At 36.0% G+C, this 19,340-nt stretch overlaps 1 protein-coding gene across 1 annotated transcript in view; it reads left to right on the top strand.

Moving 5' to 3' along the window:
- Positions 1–19,340, top strand: part of GRIN3A (glutamate ionotropic receptor NMDA type subunit 3A) — a 214,829-nt gene that overhangs the window by 63,635 nt on the left and 131,854 nt on the right. The window contains exon 2 of the mRNA XM_049770011.1: positions 10,267–10,871. Within this exon, the coding sequence (XP_049625968.1) occupies positions 10,267–10,871 (605 nt within the window). The remainder of the gene's footprint in view (positions 1–10,266; positions 10,872–19,340) is intronic.

Here is a 19,340-nt window from a genome sequence, read left to right as displayed (position 1 = left end):
TTCATATATTTAACACTACCACATTTTATCACCATCTCCTCCTACTTGAACTCTTTCCTCCATCATAATCCTTGCCTCTCCTATTCTCCAGTCCCTCAAATGGCATGTTTCTACCAAATATCCATTTTCATGTTATTTGTTTTCAATGTCTTCATTATTCTTCCATTATGTTTCATTATATACTGATTTTGAGAGAGTTTATTCTGAGTTGCTCTTTCTCCCTCTGACTAATTTCACTCATAATACTGTCCAGGTCACTTCATGAGCAGAACATTTTATGATTTCATTTTTTCTTATTGCTAAGTAATATTTCATTGTGAATATGTACCCCCAAAATAACAAATGCTGGGTCCTTTCTTAACAACTGAGGCAGAACTCTCTATTTTTGAGAAACTGGACATTAGAGTTATTTAGGATTTGGTAGGTGAGTGCTGGAGGAGGCATAGACAGGAAACAGATTTCTTATGTCTGCTCTTTCTTATCCCACCTCTACCTGGAGATTGTCTAATGGCCTCCAACCTGCATGCATCCCAGGACCAGAGCTAGGAAAAATGACTTTAAATAAAAATGCTTTTTATTTTTTGTAAAGTTTAGTCAGTGTCAGATATATTTGATATTAACCATTTATCAGATGAGTGTTGGGTAAATAATTTCTTGCAATCTGTGAGCAGTCTTTGTATTCTTGTTATCATTTCCTTTAAGATGCAGAAATGTCTTAGTTTAATGTAGTCCCATTTTTTTTAAATTTTGTTTCCACTTGCTTGGTCAATAGTATTTCAACCTTAAAGATGCCTTTAGCTTCAATGTCATGAAGAGTTCTACCTATTTTTTCCTCTATTTACCTTATGGTTTCAGTTCTGATATCCAGAACTTCATTCATTTTGATTTGACTTTTGTGCATGGCATTTAGAAAGAGATCTGAGGGTTGTTTCGGGTTTTTTTTTTCAACTTTATTTTTTTTATTATAAATATTTAACTACCATGATTACAAGCATGTTTGTAGTTGGGTTTCAGTCATAAACAGAATACGCCCCCTTCACCAGTGCAACATTACCACCACCAGTGTCCCCTTCCTCCCCTACCCTTACCTGTATTTGTGACAGGCATTATATTTCTCTCATTCTTTAAAATTGTCATGCTAGCTGTTAGTGTAGTTATTTCCCTAACAGTGTTCACCACTCTTTGTGGTGAGCTTCCAATTGTGAGTTGGTCCTTCTGGCCCTTCCATCCCTTAACTCTATTGTCTCTGGACCTTATTATAGTTATGCCTTTAATTTTTTTTAAAACCCATAGATAAGTGAGACTATTCTGTGTCTATCGCTCTCCCTCTGACTTATTTCACTCAACATAATAGATTCTGTGTACATCCATGTATAGGAAAATTTCATGACTTCATGTTTCCTGACTGCTGCATAATATTTCATTGTGTCTATGTACCACAGTTTTTTTCTTTCTTTTTCTTTTTTTTTTTTTTTTTTTTGGTTTTTGGGTCACAACTGGCAGCGCTCCTGGCTCTGTGCTCAGAAATTACCCCTGGCAGGCACGGGGGACCATATGGAATGCCAGGATTCAAACCAATGACCTTCTGCATGAAAGGCAAACGCCTTACCTCCATGCTATCTCTCCAGCCCTGTACCACAGTTTCTTTAGCCATTCATCTGTTGAAGGACATCTAGGTTGTTTCCTGAGTGGTTTTTTTGTTTGTTTGTTTTTGCATGCAACCTGACCAGTTTTCCCAACTCCACTGTTGAAAGGCCTTTCCTAGCTCCATTTCATATCTTTGTTACTTTATTGAGGATTAACCTGAGGTTCTGCCATATACCTGAGGATCTATGTCAGGATATTCAACTCTATTTCACTGAGCTGAATGCCTTCTTTATAACAATACCATGCTATTTTAGTTAATAATTCTTTGTAGTACAGTTTGAAGTTGGAAAAAGTGATGCCTACCATCTTCTTTCTTTCCAAGAACTGCTTTTAGGGATAGGGCAAGTTATTGTTTAATATGAATTTCATGAATATTTCATTTATTTATTTGAAAAATGTCATGGATATTCTTGTAAGGATGGCATTGAACCTGTACAAATACGATTGTAGTTGGGTTTCAGTCATGTAAAGAACACCCCCCTTCACCAGTGCAACATTCCCATCACCAATGCCTCAAATCTCCCACCTCCCTACCCCATCCCGCCTTTATTTGAGACAGGCTTTCTACTTTCCTCATTAATTCATATTGTTATGTTAGTTGTCAGTGTAGTTATTTCTCTAACTGCACTCACCATTCTTTTTTTTGAATAATTCTTATTTTGACCAAAGTGGATTACAAATCTTTTATAGTAATATTTTAGGTACATAGTGACATTGAATCTGGGGCATTCCCACCACCAATGTTGTCCTCCTTCCACCCCTGTTCCCAGCATGCATCGCATATCCCCCTCCTTTGCCCCCCCACCCCACTAGTATAAGTGGTCTCCTCTGTGTCTAGCTTGTTGTAGATTGGGTATCGATTTGTTGTCAGTGGCTTTGAATTTGGAGTTTAAGTCTGATTATTTTTTATTTCTACTCAATGTTCATATGGCTGTTTGGTCTTGGTACCCTCCATTATTTCCCTCCGCAATTTATGAGGCAGAACAAGATAGTTCAAGTTATGTGGTTCTGTTTGAAGGGAAAAAAAAAAAGCAGGGGCGAAAATCAAATAAGCAAAAAACGGGAGGAGTCCTTCTAGAAGCTATAAATATCAATTTAAGAGAAGAGAAAAAGAAAGAAAAACAAAACAATACAGAAAAAATAAAAAAACTATCTCTTTTCTTTTGTATTATTTGCATATAGCAAAGTCATATTGTTACTTTTGTAGCCTGCTACTTTACTATACAAATATAGGAGTTTTTTGCAGCATCTTTAAGATTTTTCATATATAATATTATGTTATTCATAAATAGAGCTTCACTTCTTTTTTGCCATTCTGGATGTTTTTAATATATTCTTCTTGTCTATTTACTATGGCAAATACTTTCAGTACTATAATGAAGAGAAGTGGTAAGAGTTGGTAACCTTGTATTTTGTCTGATCTAGAAGGAAAGAATTGTTTTTCTCAATCCAGAATGTTTTCTGTGGACTTTGACTATGTTGAGGAAAGTTCCTTCAATTCCCATTGTCTTGAGACCTTTTTTTTATCATGAGTGGGTACTGGATTTTATGAAGTGCTTTTACTATGTCTATTGATACAATATATGTTTTTTATTTTTCTTTTATTGATATGGTGTTTTATATTGATTGACTTGTTTATGGTATATCACAATTTATCTTGGAATAAATCCCATTAGATCATGGTGTATTATCTTTTTGATAAGCTGGTAGATTCTATTTGCGGTATTTTGTTGAAGATTCTTGCATCTTTGTTCACTGAGAATATCAACCTAGAATTCTCTTTTTCTCTGTGGTGTCTCTTTCTGCTTTTGATATCAGGAAGATGATTGCTTTCTAGAAACTGTTTAGTAGTGTTTCTGTTTTTTTCAATTTCCTAGAAAAGTCTGAAAATCAATCTGGCTATTCTTGATCAAACTTTTATTCTATGATTTGTTTTTTTTTTATTTCAACCTTCAAAATAACGTAGAAATAAATTATTATGGGAACAAAGACCTTAGAAATTTATGAAGCTGGGACCAGAGAGGAAATACAGAAGTTTAAATGCATGTTTTATATGTAATTGATGTCCCCAGCACTACATGGTCACCAAGCATCACAGGATGTAGCTCTAGAGGTCCCAATCAATGCCAAAGTGACCCACCTCGTTCCCAATACCACACAACCCAAAATAGCACTGCATCCTTGGTCTCTTGCTCTGACCAACCAGCCAGTTATCTGAGAATTGCCAGGAGGTAGCCCCAATTTGAGTTCCTCTGGGAGCCATCTCCCCAAAATAAACAAATATCAGTGGAGTGGAGTGGAGTGGAGTGGAGTGGAGTGGAGTGGAGTGGATCACTCTGTTCACAGGGAAATTCAAAGCTTGAATTCAATGTATAGGAATTTATACATATATATCCAAGAAGTAACTCTCCAGAAGTGCTCAGGAGCCAGGAACCACTTTTGTGTCATGCAGCCAGATCATACAGTCCTGATGCCTTAATGCTCAGAGACAGTGATGTGGTGCAACTTGAACTGGTGGTGTTTGGGGGTCATATAATACTAAGGATTGAGCTCAGAACCTCATGTATGCAAGGTGTACAATTTGCCACTTTTTTTGTTTGTTTGTTTCTGGGTCACACTCAACTGTGCTCAGGGGCTGCTCCTGTTCTCTGTGCTCAGAAATCACCCGTGGCAAGCATGGGGACCCTATGGGGTTAGACCCAGATTAGACCACCATTCGTCCTGGCTTGGCTGCGTGCAAGGCAAACGCCCTACCGCTGTGCTATCTCTCCAGCCCTTTTGCCACTCCTAACCTTTCTCCCCAGCCTAATAAAAATCTTTTTAAAACTCTAAAATTATCTATTTAATTTGGCATGTATGATTTTGTGTATACAGCTAAGTATAATAATGTATAATTCATAAGGAAAGTACAGTAAGTCATATATAATAAAAAGTATACTCATTTAGGGCAATGAGAATTATCAGAACTATTTAATTTTGTACTTTCTCTTATTCTCCTTGCACACTAAGCTGGTTTATTTTAATTTATATAAATGGAATGCATTTATGATGCAGTTTCATTTTCTCTGCATGGTAGCACTAGCTTCTTGACTCTGGCTGTTCTGTCACTGAAACTCTTATTCAGAAAGTTATGTGAGAATTTGTTTTAAATTTGCCTTCTTCTTGATTTGGATTTGCTCTTTCACAAATAGCAAACTATAAGTTACACAGTTTTGTTCATGTTATAGGTTCGTTTTCTATAGTGCAATAGATATCGTAAATATTTTTGTTTCAGCTTTTGATAAAATATTTACTCTCAAGTTTGAGTTTTACTGTTTTAGGTCCTCCCTCATATGCTCTGTCTTGTGAGAGAGCATCCACACATTTATCATCAAATATATAGACTTAGGGAGATACTAAATTTGAGGCTACTACAGAAATGGTTTGTCACAGCTTGTTTCTAATCAATCAGTGCTTGTTTGAGGAAGTGTGTCCTTTAAGTCTCTGAGAGAATTGACTTCAATATCTAAATTTCTTTTTCTTTTTAATTTGTGGTTTGGGGCCATACCCAGTGACACTCGGGGGTTATTCCTGGCTATGCTCTCAGAAATCACTCCTGGCTTGGGGGACCATATGGGATGCCAGGGATCAAACCAAGGTCCCTCTGAGGTCAGCTGCGTGCAAAGCAAAAGCCCTACCACTGTGCCACCGCTCCAGCTCCTAATATTTAAATTTTTTATAAAAGTTTTGTAGGAATGAATATGATTCCCTGTATTAAGTCAATATATACTTAAGGCTTCATTTTCTCCTGTCACTATTATCAAAGACATGCTCACCTTTCTATTAGACAAAAGGAAAACATGTTCATTCCTTTAGAAAAGGCTCCTTACAGAGTGATCTAGTGAGTCCCTCTGTAGGAAGTATGTGAATAGTTCTTTCTTTGTTCAACTAGGCACAAATGATTAAACCTTAAAGCTTTGCTAGAAATAATATTCTCCATCCTTAGGTGAAAAAGTTATGATCATGACCCAAGAAATGGAGCTTTGTTATGAAAATTCCATTTGGCAAATAGTATCTTTGGTTAACAGAATTGTGCTGGAAGAAACAATTGAGATATGGTCTTTAGGTTTAAAATGTATTCAGTCTAGTGTGGGAGTTAAACATTTACCCTATAGTTAAACTATGACCGGCTTTGTATAAAAAGGTTGAATACTTTAATGAATTACTTGAATACTTTTGTTTGCTTAGCACTGGGAGGAAAAAAGTCATACAAAGTCTAATTTACCATGCAAGAAATCTATAAAAAAAATACTATGAGAAAACAAAAAACAACAATAGCAAGTTGATTAAATAAAATCAACAGAAAGAGTAAGCATAACATAAACAGTAAACAAAACATAGCCTAGGTTCTGGAAATCTACATGGAAGAATTGCGTCATGAAGAATGAACATAAAAACAGGCAAATATATTCCCAGTTGAAGACATTAGCAAATTAAACTTTTGTAAGTATAAGGATAATTCTCTGAAAAAGGCAGACAAAATGTTTAGTATGGCTTGTGTTAGAGTACATATTTGGAGAAGTGGAGGCAAAATTAACAATTACAAATGGCCTTGTAAGCAACACCTTGATTTTGAGATTAGTCCTATGAGTGATTCAGGTGTTGTGATGCAGAAGAATAATACAGTTGTTTTGTAATTTTTTTTTAAAATCTGGCAAAAGACTAGAGAGCTAAGGCCAAGAAAACAATTGGGAATAATTTGTTTCTTATTCTCCAGTAGGTCTTATCTTCCCTTTTGGAAGAGGAGTAAGGGTAGAGAAGAAATAAAAGCGAAAAAGAAAAGGAAGAAAATTAAATAAGGAAGCTTATACTTTGTGAAAAAATCATATACAAATCAAAAAGTATTAATTTTCACTCTCCCTGTGACTTACTGAAAATTAATGATCCTCCAAAACCTTTTTATACTCTAACATATTAATTAATACTATGCAAGCCCTGATCAAAAGTTCAATTTGAAAGGAGAGTCTTTTATTGTTGTTTTAAATACACAGTGATTTACAAAGTTATTCACAATAGAGTTTCAGTCATACAATGTTTGAACACCAGAGCCACCAAAAGTGTCAACTTCCCTTGATCAATATCTCCAGGCTAATAAGTTATTATCCTACCTACCTTCATGGTTGTTCTCATATAGTTCGTTTGGTCCTTAAAACTTAGGAGTACTTGGGGCCAGAGAGATAGCATGGAGGTAAGGCATTTGCCTTTCATGCAGAAGATCATTGGTTCAAATCCCATATGGTCCCCCTTGCCTGCCAGGAGTGATTTCTGAGTGGGAGCCAAGAGTAACCCAAAAACAAAAACAAAAACAAAAACAAACAAAAAAAAAAAAAACACTTGGAGTACTCATTCTTTATTCTACTTCTATCCAAAATACCTTTAATCTTTCAAAGAATGCAAAGCTCAACTCAGATTATAGCTTTTTTTTATTAAAATATGTTGATCTGTACACAAAACATCAACTATATTGATCAGCATAATTTAGCCTGTATGGAGTGAGAAAATAATAATAGGAAAACAACGCAATAACTAGATATGACCACTATGAATGAAGAAATCAGTTAAATGAAACTTTGAATTTCTAACCTAACATTGTGTTTGTAAGTTCCTCAATTTTGAATATTAATTGAAGTGACTAGAATATGATTTTATTCTGTACACATTAGTTTATAAATGATGGAAGGTAAAAATACATTTTCACTACTGTAGATATTCTTTTGAAATCCTCCATGTAAAACAGGATTTAGCATATAAAATTCCATTTATTACATATTTTCAGGGGGCAAGTGGTAGCCATTTTTTATTTTCACAAGTGTGAAACATTATTGATACTGTGTTAGTCCTTCTCATTTATCTACATGTATTATTGACTTGAAAGTTTGGCAAGTTCTCACAAATAGTTGAGTCTAATAATTTCCATTGGCAAATTGTTCAATTTGGCCAATATTTCTTATGCACCTAGCATCTATAAGGTATTATGTTACAAAACGTTTGCAGGATATGTTAAAAATAAATGTGTAAAATGTTTGTAGAAAGGAATTTGCTGGTCCATTCCAGCTGCACAGATTGTGCAGTCTCTAGAAAAAAATTTTATCTATATTTCATTTTCATTATTTATGTTCATAATAATATATATTTCTAGCTTTGTTTCTGTTTTTGTCTGTGGAGAGCTAAAGTTCAATCCAGACTTTTACACAATGCAAAATATGTATTTTACCACTGAGCTTCATCCCTGGCTATATTTTTGCTTTTTATCTTTTACTGCGAAAATAAAAATCTTCTGGAGCTTTTTCTTTGAAAAAAATTACTACTAGCCTTTGGTAAAAAATAAATTTACTTAACATAACTTTTCAAATATCAGGGTATACCTGTATATATTACTAATGACTACAAAGGTCTTAATTCATTCTGTTTTGTTAAAAAACAACAACAACAACAGGAATTTCTTTTTCATAGTTCTAGCTTCTAGAAATCTAAAATCAGTATGCTGGTTGGTTGAGGATACTCTAATAAACAGATTGCCAACTTCTAATTATAACCTTTTATCGTGAAAGAGGCAGGCAATTCCTTTAAGCCTTTTATAACTACATGAATCTCTTTTCGTGGGGTTAATAATCTGATAGCTTCCCAAAGGCCTTGACCCTCATATTATCACATTAAATATTAATATTTCAACGTATGGGACCCTCATTCACTGCTCTTGAGAATGTTGAGAATGTCCTTTTGAGAAAACAATATGAATATTTATTAAAAATAATACTAGGAATTGAGCTTCTATATGAGTAAGCAATCTACCCCATTCGCATCTACCCCAAGGGCACAAATCCACTGTTTAAAAAAAATTCACAATAGCTCAAATCTGGATGCTATACAAATTACCATGAAAAAAAATGACTGAATTATAGTACATGTGCACAATGGGATACTATTTGGCTATAAGAAAATATGAAATCATGTGATTTTCTGCCAAATGGATAGACCTGGATTGTACCATGCTCAATCACATTTTATCGGAGGAGAGGAACAGATACAAACTGTTCTCTCTCATATGCAGAATATAATAAAAACATAGTAGAGTAAAACAACTACCCAAAGGCAGCAAATACTGAGAACTGGTCTCTTGGATTGGACTCAGACCACAGGGGAGGAAACGTAGGGACAGGATGTGGGGAGGATAACGAGACAACAATTGAGGAGGGGTGGTTATCTGAGGGATAGTGTTGAGCTGAAATGTGTCAGGCATGAAACCCTATTAGTGACAATATTATAAACTAATGTGTGTGTGTGTGTGTGTGTGTGTGTGTGTGTGTGTGTGTTTGGTTTGGGGACTAAACCCAGCGATGCTCGGGCAAGGCTCCTGAAAGACTTGGGGATGCCGGAAACCGAACCCAGTCGATCCTGGGTCAGCTGTGTGCAAGGCAAACACCCTGCCACTGTGCTATCACTGTTCTCCCCGCCCAAATGGGGGGTGGGTTTTTTTGTTTTTTTATTTGGTTGGTTTTTGGACCACACCTGGTGATACTCAGGGGTTACTCCTGGCTCTGTGCTCAGAAATCGCTTTTGGCTTGGGGAACTATATGGGACGCCAGGGAATCGAACCGCAGTCCATCCTAAGCTAGTGCGTGCCAGGCAGATGCCTTACAGCTTGTGCCACCACTCTGGCCCCAGAAAAAAATAGTTTTTAAATTGCCTGTCATAGAGACAAGCTAAGGCTGGGTGTAATGAGAAGAAAATTGGCGACAGTGGTGGAGGGAAGTTTACACTGGTGGTTGAACTGACGTTGGAACATCATTGTATGCCTTAAACTCAACCATGAACAAATTTGTGAATCACAGTGCCTTAAAAATAAATTAATTGGAAAATATTTTAACATATGTATTGTAGCAGAATGCGAAGTATTAATACACATAGATTAGAAGCATTTCTTCAGTAGCTACAAATTTAAGAAACTATGATGCATCCATTTTTTCCATACCATCTTAATACAATACTCTTTATACCATGTTTTCCAGGAAAGCAAATGTAATTTTTCCATCTCTACTTAGGTAAATCTAAAAAATAAATTCATAATAGTAATTGTTAGAAATTGTATACATAGTGCCCGGAGAGATAGCACAGCGGTGTTTGCCTTGCAAGCAGCCGATCCAGGACCAAAGGTGGTTGGTTCGAATCCCGGTGTTCCATATGGTCCCCTGGGCCTGCCAGGAGCTATTTCTGAGCAGACAGCCAGGAGAAACCCCTGAGCACCGCCGGGTGTGACTCAAAAACCAAAAAAAAAAAAAAAATGTATACATAAAAAGGAACTGTCTGTATAAAGCTTAAAAAATTTAAGATCAAGTGCATAATATGAGACCATTCTTTATTCTTGTGTGGTACCCTTAACTAAAATAATAGAAATAAATTGTAAGAAGCCAATAGTTCCTTTAGATATGAAACATGATTTTCCAAATTGTGGGACTGTAAACCCATATACATTTGACTATCACCGGGGAAAGGCTTGCATCTTATAAGAAAGCAAAAGTACCCTGTTATAATCTTTGGCAAATGCTTTCTAATTCTTCTTTTTCATATCTTTAAATACAGAATCCCCTTCACCTACAACTGAGTTTAGAAAATCCATTAAGTTCTGATGCTGATGTCACTGTCTCAATCCTGACAATGAACAACTGGTACAATTTTAGCTTGTTGCTGTGCCAGGAAGACTGGAACATCACCGATTTCCTCCTCCTTACCCAGAACAATTCCAAATTTCACCTTGGGTCTATCATCAACATCACTGCCAACCTATCCTCCACTGAGGACCTCTTAAACTTCCTTCAAGTCCAACTTGAGAGCATAAAGAACAGTACATCTACCATTGTGATGTTTGGCTGCAACATGGAAAGTATTCGTCGGATCTTTGAAATAACCACCCAGTTCGGGGTGATTCCCCCTGAGCTGCGTTGGGTTTTGGGAGATTCTCAGAATGTTGAAGAACTGAGGACAGAAGGTCTGCCCTTAGGGCTCATTGCTCATGGAAAAACTACACAGTCTGTCTTTGAGTACTATGTACAAGATGCCATGGAATTGGTTGCAAGAGCTGTAGCCACGGCCACCATGATCCAACCAGAACTCGCTCTCATTCCCAGCACTATGAACTGCATGGATGTGAAAGCAGCAAATCTTACATCAGGACAATACTTATCAAGGTAGGATGCAAATTTGGGTCTTATCTCCATTCAGAGCACTGTGGCAGGGAGTGTAGTTTCCTACCTATCTATTTGGCAGACATATTAATTCTGAATAGCTTTATATTCTAATAATATTTTTGGGATAAAATATAGGTTCTAATGGCACATCTTACTCATATGCCCAATGCTTTTAAAAACTTTTATTTAGTCCCTTCCTAACTGTTTGTTTGGGGGCTTGTTTTATTTTTAGAATTCCAGGATTCATTTCTTAATTGCAAAGTAAAATCATATTGACTAACATTGAAATAAGATACCATAAAATTATATGTGAGAGTACCTAACACTGTGCCTGGTTCTTAATAGATGAGAAACAGACATTTCTGTCCCTGCCCATTCTCTCCAATATCAACAGACTAGGACAAATCTCTCTAAATCTATAAAAAGTTAACCAAGGAGTAAATAGAATTTTCTTTCTCTTTCTAGGTCTTGCTGCTTAAGACAATCTAGAGTAATGGTTAAAGGTACAGACCTTGAGGAATCAGTCTCTGAGAGTTTGGATTTTACCTCTACCATTTACAACCTACATCTATTGTTCAAATAATTTAACTTCTCTGAGCATTACTTTCCTTATGTAAAGTGCATATGAATTAATAGATAGATGAGTGGATTGAAAGAGCGGTGGATGGATAGGTGGATGGATGTAAAGATGTTCTGTATAACAGGCACTTATCAGACACTGACTGAAGTTGGCATAGGACAAAGTAAAGGGGGAGTTTAATTCTACCTTACATTATCTGTTGAGTGGTTGCTAAATAAAATTTTTCTAAAAGTTTCTCTTTTCCTTTTGGATAAAAGTTAAGTTTAGTGAATAACCTCTGCCCTTGTGGCCGACTATTTCCATTTGTTTATTCCACAAACGGTGAAAGTTATAAGAATGTGAAGTTCAGAACACAGCAGCAATTCACAATGTATAAGGGTCAGTGACAATGTTTTTTATCTCCATGGATGTGTTGGAGAATGAATTCAAAGAACTTCAGGAAACACACAGAAGAGTCTTAAAGTCCCAGGGGAATACAGTAAAAGAGAAAGTTTCAAAGTGTTCAGGAAAGGGTCAAGGGAAGTGAGCAAAACCCTGAAGGAATCTTTATAATGAATAACTGAATAGCTGCCTTAAGCCATAAAACATCTGTGGATTTTTCATCATATATATTTATCTTGTTGAATACAGACTTTTAGAAAGTGTGTTATTCTCAGCCCATAAGTCACATCTGCATACAGTAATTTCCTTAATTGTTCCTAAATTTTGTGTGGTTGACCCCACTCCCTCACTGCATAATGAAAGTATTGAAGATAATGAGCCATGAATAGTAAGTGTCAGAGTTATGCAAGCTTTCATTTCTCACACAGTCATTTTCAGTTTGGGCTGACAGAATTGTTAACATTTTTAAATGTTAATGAAATCACCCAAAACATGGATTTTGCAATATAGGCTACAGATTAGAGAGAACATTCCTCGTGGCAGATTACAAAGATGTGATTATAGATATAAGGAATTTTATTTTCTTGGGCTCTTCATGCCAGAGAAAATGTTCATCATAACACAGTGTAAAAATTTTTACTTGGGATTTAAGGTATAGCATTACTTTTACAATTTATTTGCATGTTGTTTTATTAAATATTATTTTGGACAACTATATCTGATATGTTTTAGTAAAACTCTATAATTCTTTATGTTTTTGCTTTTTGGGCCATACCCTGTGACACTCAGGGGTTACTCCTGGCTATGCGCTCAGAAGTCACTCCTGAATTGAGCTCTCAGATGATCCAGCTATACCACTCCTAGGGTATCCTAAGAACTCAAAAACGCAGTACAAACACCTTCTTCACCCTATATTAATTGCAGTACTATTTACAGTAGCCATACTCTGGAAACAACCAAGATGCCCTTCAAAAATGAATGGCTAAAGAAACTGTGTTATATATACACAATGGAATATTATGCAGCTGTCAGAAGTGATGAAGTCATAAACTTTTCTTATACATGGATGTACATGGAATCTATTATTCTGAGTGAAATAAGGCAAAGGAAGAGAGACACAGAATAGTGTAGAAAATAGAAAAATAAAAGACATTATTGAAATAATTCCCAGAGATGAGGGCCAAAAGGACTGGCTCACCATATGAAGCTCGCCACAAAAAGTGGTGAGTGCAGTTAGAGAAATAACTGCACACTGAGGACTATCATAACAATGTCAATATGTAAGAGAAGTAGAAAACCTGTCTCAAATACAGGTGGGGGGGAGGGGAGAGAGTGAAGGGGGCAGTGGTGATAAGAGTGTTGCACTGGTGAAGGGGGGTGTTATTTTTATGATTGAAAGCCAACTACAATCATGTTTGTAAACACGGTGTTTAAATCAAGATATTAAAATTAAAAGAAAAAGTCGCTCCTGGCTTGGGTTGACCATATGGAATGCCAGGGAACAAACCAAGGTCTGTCCTGGATCAGTCACAAGCAAGGCAAGCACCCTACCACTGCACTATTGCTCCAGCCCCATAATTTATTTTGAGTGTCTTGTACAACAGTGGCCACTAGTGGTCACACAAAGCATAGACTTATATTCTGTAATTTTGGAGCAGACAACCTAGAAAATAAGGCTAAAAATTAAATAATTACAAAACAATGAGATACAGAATTCCTAAAATTAGAACTTCGCAGAGAAGGAATGATAAACTTCTCAGGTACATATTGGAAAAAGAGAAACAAAAGCATTGGGAAAATATCCAAATGATAATGGGATATTGGTAATTGAATAGTTTTCTTCTTTGATCAAATCCACAAATATAGAAATGACATATGCAAATTTACCTACTTAAAAGAGAGTCTTGTACAGTTGAAACTTATATTGTCAATGAAAGGATGTGGTATGCTTAGAAAAGTAATTTAAAAAAAAGAAAATGTAATTAACTTGATAACATGTCACATAGGGACAATTATAAAGCTAAGAAATTTATACCTTATAATCATAATGAATGTCACTTGAATGGTAAAACATCAGCAGTGACATATTTATATCAAAATCCAAGTAATCAAAGTAAATAGCATAAACCACACAAGTTATGCTTGTCACTGGAATAGAAAACAGTTTTATTTCTAAAAAACTGAAATAGAGGTTATAAATATATAAATATAGCTTATGCTTATATGTAATTTTATTTCTGTAATTCCATTTAGTATTCCAACACTTCGGTGAAAGTGAGTAAGAATTTAAGGACCTACTGGTAATTGCTATTCCAAGGGTTTGCCCTTATGTGAAGGCTTAGGAAACAATCAATCTTGCACTCAGGAAAAAAAAAATGTAGAGTTAAACAGAGCCTGGTAAGGTATAGATCTATTCTTTAACAATTCCAGGAGCCGAAGCGGTGGCGTGGAGCAGTAAGGCACCTGCCTTGCCAGCGCTAGTCTAAGACGGACCTCGGTTTGATCCCCCAGCAGCCAATATGATCACCCAAGCCATGAGTGATTTCTGAGCGCATAGCCGGGAGTAACCCCTGAGCGTCACTGGGTGTGGCCAAAAACAAAACAAAAAAAAAAACAAAACAAAAATTCTAAGAGTCAAGTCATTGATAGAGCCTTGTTCTTATAAACTTAAGTATTATCCTTAATACTTAATTAATGATAGTCCTGCTAGTTTATTAAGTTTTCAGGTTAGCTGAAAAATCTTCCTTTTCCATTTTGAACAGTTTATAGAATTCATTTCTCTATGTAGACATTGATTACTTCATTTATTCATGCACATTGATTGATTACAGTTTATAAAGACTAGGTCATGTTCTTCTTAAGACTAGAAGCATAGAAGGCATTGCCCTAATCTCTGGAATCAGATACTCCCTATTATTCTCTTACGAGGAGACTAGATGTTCCTCTAATCGTCCATATTTTAAAACCATTTTCATTGACCTGATTATTTGATTATCATTTTATAATTACAACAGTACCAATTTTTTAGTGATGATCCTTTGTCTTTAGCTGGCATTTCATAAGTTGACCTTGAAGAAGTTACAAAACACAAGTGATTCTTTTCCTTCTAAACTATGCTCATCTATATGCTTATAAAAATGAATGACCAGCAAGATTTACTGGCCTTTTATTAATTGTAAATGAACTTCATCTAATAATTCTGGAACTATTATATGCTAAGTTGTAAAAGACTTGGAAAGTTTCCAAATTAAAAGAAAAAGAAAGGAATATCTATTTTTAAAAACCTCAAGATCTATATTGATAATAACCCTCAAGTCATTGCTGGAGATTAGCAATATCCCAGAATATCCTAATGTCACATGATAAAATTCTAATTCTGGATACTTCCTTCTGCCATCACAAAAATTTGCTGGTGCCATGCCCCTGCCAAAGGTATTTAGTCTCTGGAAATTTTAATTTTCTTCAATATAAGGACTCATAATTTGAAATGTAAAATGGCCTGCATAAGGTAATTCAGTTAGTGCTTTATAAGAAAAAAGATAAGCCAGTTCATCTCAATTCATATTACAGGACTTTTCAGAATTAATATAAATCTTCCATAATTTGGATCACATTATATTCATTCAGCCCAGAACTATATAAATCAGGAGACATGATTACTCCTTGTATTCTGTTTCTGAGGAACTGTACATAGCAGTTATCTAAAACAAATGCAGTATTTCTGCAGGTCAGAGTAATAGCTCAACCAAGTGCATGCTTTGTATATAGGAGGCCCAAGTTTAATCCCCAGCACTAAATATATTTCCCTTTGAGTATCACAAGAACTAGTCTCTGAGCCTTGCCAGGTGGGGTTTTCCCTGTAACCTTCCTGCAAAATAGAAATGCAGTTGCATTGAACATCAAAACCAAATGTTGGATGTTAATACTATTAGTTCCCTAGATCACGAGTATGATGCCATTGTTATGGAGGTGACTTACTTTGCCTCTCTTTTTGCACATATGTTAAGTTACCTTGCTAATTTATAGAGTTATGGTATGGAGTCAGTACTGATAAGACACATGTCTTGCCATTATGAATCATAAAGACTAATACAGAAGGCCCATATTTTTAAGTATTTTCAGTAAGAATTCCTATCATTGAATTAATTTCACTAAAATACTTAGAACTTGCCTTTCTCTGTCACTTAAATCATGCCAAGAGCCAACTGTGAAAGTTCCACTAAGCCATGGGACCTCAAACAAGGAAAATTAGAAAAATGTGTCTCTGTGGGACTCTATTTTGATGAAAATGGCTTTAATTTGCTGAATCTAGCATCCAGGAAGTTTTAAGCTGTGGAATTTTTTCAAATCGGGAGAGCTTCCAATTTTTTATTTGTCTAAGAGGAAATTGTGTTCTTTGTTGACATTTTTACTTTACTTTCCATAAAATTTGCAAGTGTGTCCGTAAAAGGGATGGGTTCGAATTGAAGGCAGTACTGAAGCTTCAGTTTGAATTCCAGATCTAGCTCTTAGGCTGCTTCAGTTCCCAGAAGTGTTAGTTCCTCTAACTCATCAGATGTATGATGTTCTAGTCACTGAATAATGTCCCATTGCCATAGCATTATCCATTGAATATGTGAAAGGTTAGTGACACCTGGAGCAGTGCTTGAATAAGATCTAAAAGCTAGGACAAATTAAATTCAGTACTATGCAAAATAACCTGAAACAATCCAGAACAAGATAAGAGACCTTAACTGTGGGGTCTCAAGATCCTAACCAAAAATCAAAAATAAATGAAAACAATCTAAATGTATGCAACAGATCTGTCAACAGATTTACTATATGAGAGAATAATAAAAAAAGGAGATAAATGAGGCCATAGAGATATTATTAAGGTAAGATGTAAATTCCTTGCATATATTCTACTCCAGTTCAATCTTAAGATCCACAGTGAGATTGAAGAATTGCTAGGTATGACACCCAAACACCTCTAGAGTGGCCCAGGTCAACCAAAATACTACAAGACTCCAACAGCACCACATCCTTGAACCATTGCCTGGTTGAATCAACAGGAGTGACCCCTGAGCACCCTGAATACCACCTGCGAGGTCTCTCTAAGTGGAGAGAGAGGCTGGAGAGTTAATAGAGTGAATAGGCTCTTGCCTTACACATAGCCAATTCAGGTTCAATCCCTGGCACCATATATGCTACCCCAAGCTACACCAGGAGAGATTCCTGAGCACAAAATAAGGAGTAAACCCTGACATGCCAGATGTAGCCATAAAACTAAACTAAACAAAAACCATTAGAAAGGTCAGAGCAATAATATAGTGGGTAGATGCTTGCCTTGAATGCAACCACCCTGGTTCAATCATAGCACCACAATGGTCCCTCAAGCCTTACCAGGAGGGAATTCTGAGTGCAAAGTCAACATTAAGTTCTGAGCATCACTGAGTGTTGCCCCAAAACAAAGACAAATAAAAAAAGAAAAGAAAAGAAAAAAGAAATTGCCAGTTTACTGGCAATCCAATAAGGTGGAAATAAAATAAGTACTATATCAATATGAACCTTTCACACACACCAGTAAAAGACCAAATTATGCATTCAAATAAGATGCATCACACAAATTTCTATATTTTACCTCTTGGCAGTAAAAATCCAAAGAAAAGAAGTTTTTATTTTCATTTTATTGTGAAGTTTTCCTTGTAAATAGCTGGATTTTGTAGACATTGGAAAAAATATAGAATTTAATGAATAATATCTATGTGTGTATGCACATTTAATGTGCTATTAAATTGCTGTTGCCCGTTAACTGATAGAAGTCTGTCAAAAAGATGTGCCATCTAAGTTATTCTAAAAGAATCACAATCAGTGATTAAAATACGTGGAACCCTCAGCTCTGCAGATTGAAATTTAGCAATCTCCTATTCCTATTAAATTTCTTATCATCAGAGATTTTCCCATTGAACTCGCTTCTATCTTCGATACCATCTATTATGCAGGGGGAAATGTATTGGAATTTTAATGCTTTGGACAATCTCTAAATTGGAAATGCAAATAGTGCCTGTGTGATTGAACCCCATTCTTCTGACAAAGTGATGAAAAGCTCTTTAAGAGATACAGGAGCTATAGACATGTGTTTAATTGCATTTACCCCACAGGCACTACTGAGCCGTTTCTCTGGCCAGGCACTGTGTTGTGCCTCAGATCCAAAATGACTCAGTGTGGTAACATGCTTGGATGAACACTGAAGACTCTTTCAGCTTAACAGCCTGCAGGGTGGTAAAGGAGAGCAGTGGGAGAGGGAGATTTTGTTCATTTTTAACAGCAACTCTATGGAAGAAACTGCACTTAGAATGTGAAGAATGTCAAAATCCATGCTTTTGAGAGTCTTATAGACTTCAGAAATCAAACATGGAGTTAATTAGCTGCCAACTGCTTATCCTTTAGGGTACTAAGGAGGATTGGAGAGGAAAATTAAGGACAGTTAAGTCGTTTTATGTGTAGCTCATGAAATCACCTACATTTAATGTTTAAATTGGAAACCTGTACCATACATAAAGAACAAAGGTAAACCAATGCCGTCTGACATTGAGTTTGGGTAAACTCTGTGGCTAAGATGGCAAATTCATGTATCAGAAAAATGAGACAGGTATCACAGAAGATGGTGTCAGTGAAACAGGACACAAAGTGAAAGCTGAAGTGGTAACCGCTGGTCACAATAGACCAGTTATATCAGAGTTACTTTTTTAAGGATGAGATGAAATATAAAAGATATATTGAAATAAAAGATATCTTTTTAAAAAAAGGAAGTAAATAGAGGTTGCCCCAGAATGGCAACAACAACAAAAAATGAATTGAGGGCGGTCAAGTTGATTTAAGATACAATCTCTTCTTAACAGGATAGAATATTGATTTCCTTTGTACAAAGTCTTCCAAAAGGAAGGGAAGAAGAGAAGGTAGTTTAGAAGAGAGAATTCCAAAAAAATAAAACAAGAGAAAGAACATAAAAGAAGTGATGAGAAGAGCCGGGGGTTAAGTTCTTGCTCTGTCCATGGTTGACACCAGTTCAATCCCTGGAATCACATATGATTCCCCAAGCAGCTATAAGAGTGAGCCCAGAGTAAGGAACCTGAAGTAAACCTGGAACACAGTTGGGTATAGACCAAAAAAAATGAACAAATAAAATGATTTATTTAAAGAATGATGAGAAAGCCATATGTTAAGCCGCCTGCCAACAACTATAAAAATTTCTCTAAAAGCAAGAAGTAATCTAGGGGCCAAAGCAATAGCACGTGGTAAGGTATATGCTTTGCTCAAGGCTGACCAGGACTAACCGAGGTTCTATCTCCCGGCATCTCATATGGTTCCCCAAGCCAGGATCGATTTATGAGTGCATAGCCAGGAGTAACCCTTGAGCGTCACCATGTGTGGCCCAAAAACCAAATAAATAAATAAAAATAAAAGCAAGAAGTAATCTAGAAACCGAGGATGATTCAGAAAATGAGAATGGTTTAGGGGAAATAAAG

Source organism: Suncus etruscus, chromosome 1 (assembly GCF_024139225.1).
Source record: "Suncus etruscus isolate mSunEtr1 chromosome 1, mSunEtr1.pri.cur, whole genome shotgun sequence".
Lineage (NCBI taxonomy): Eukaryota > Metazoa > Chordata > Mammalia > Eulipotyphla > Soricidae > Suncus > Suncus etruscus.
The sequence above is the reverse complement of the archived record's forward strand: the minus strand, read 5'-3'. Positions and strand labels throughout refer to the sequence as shown.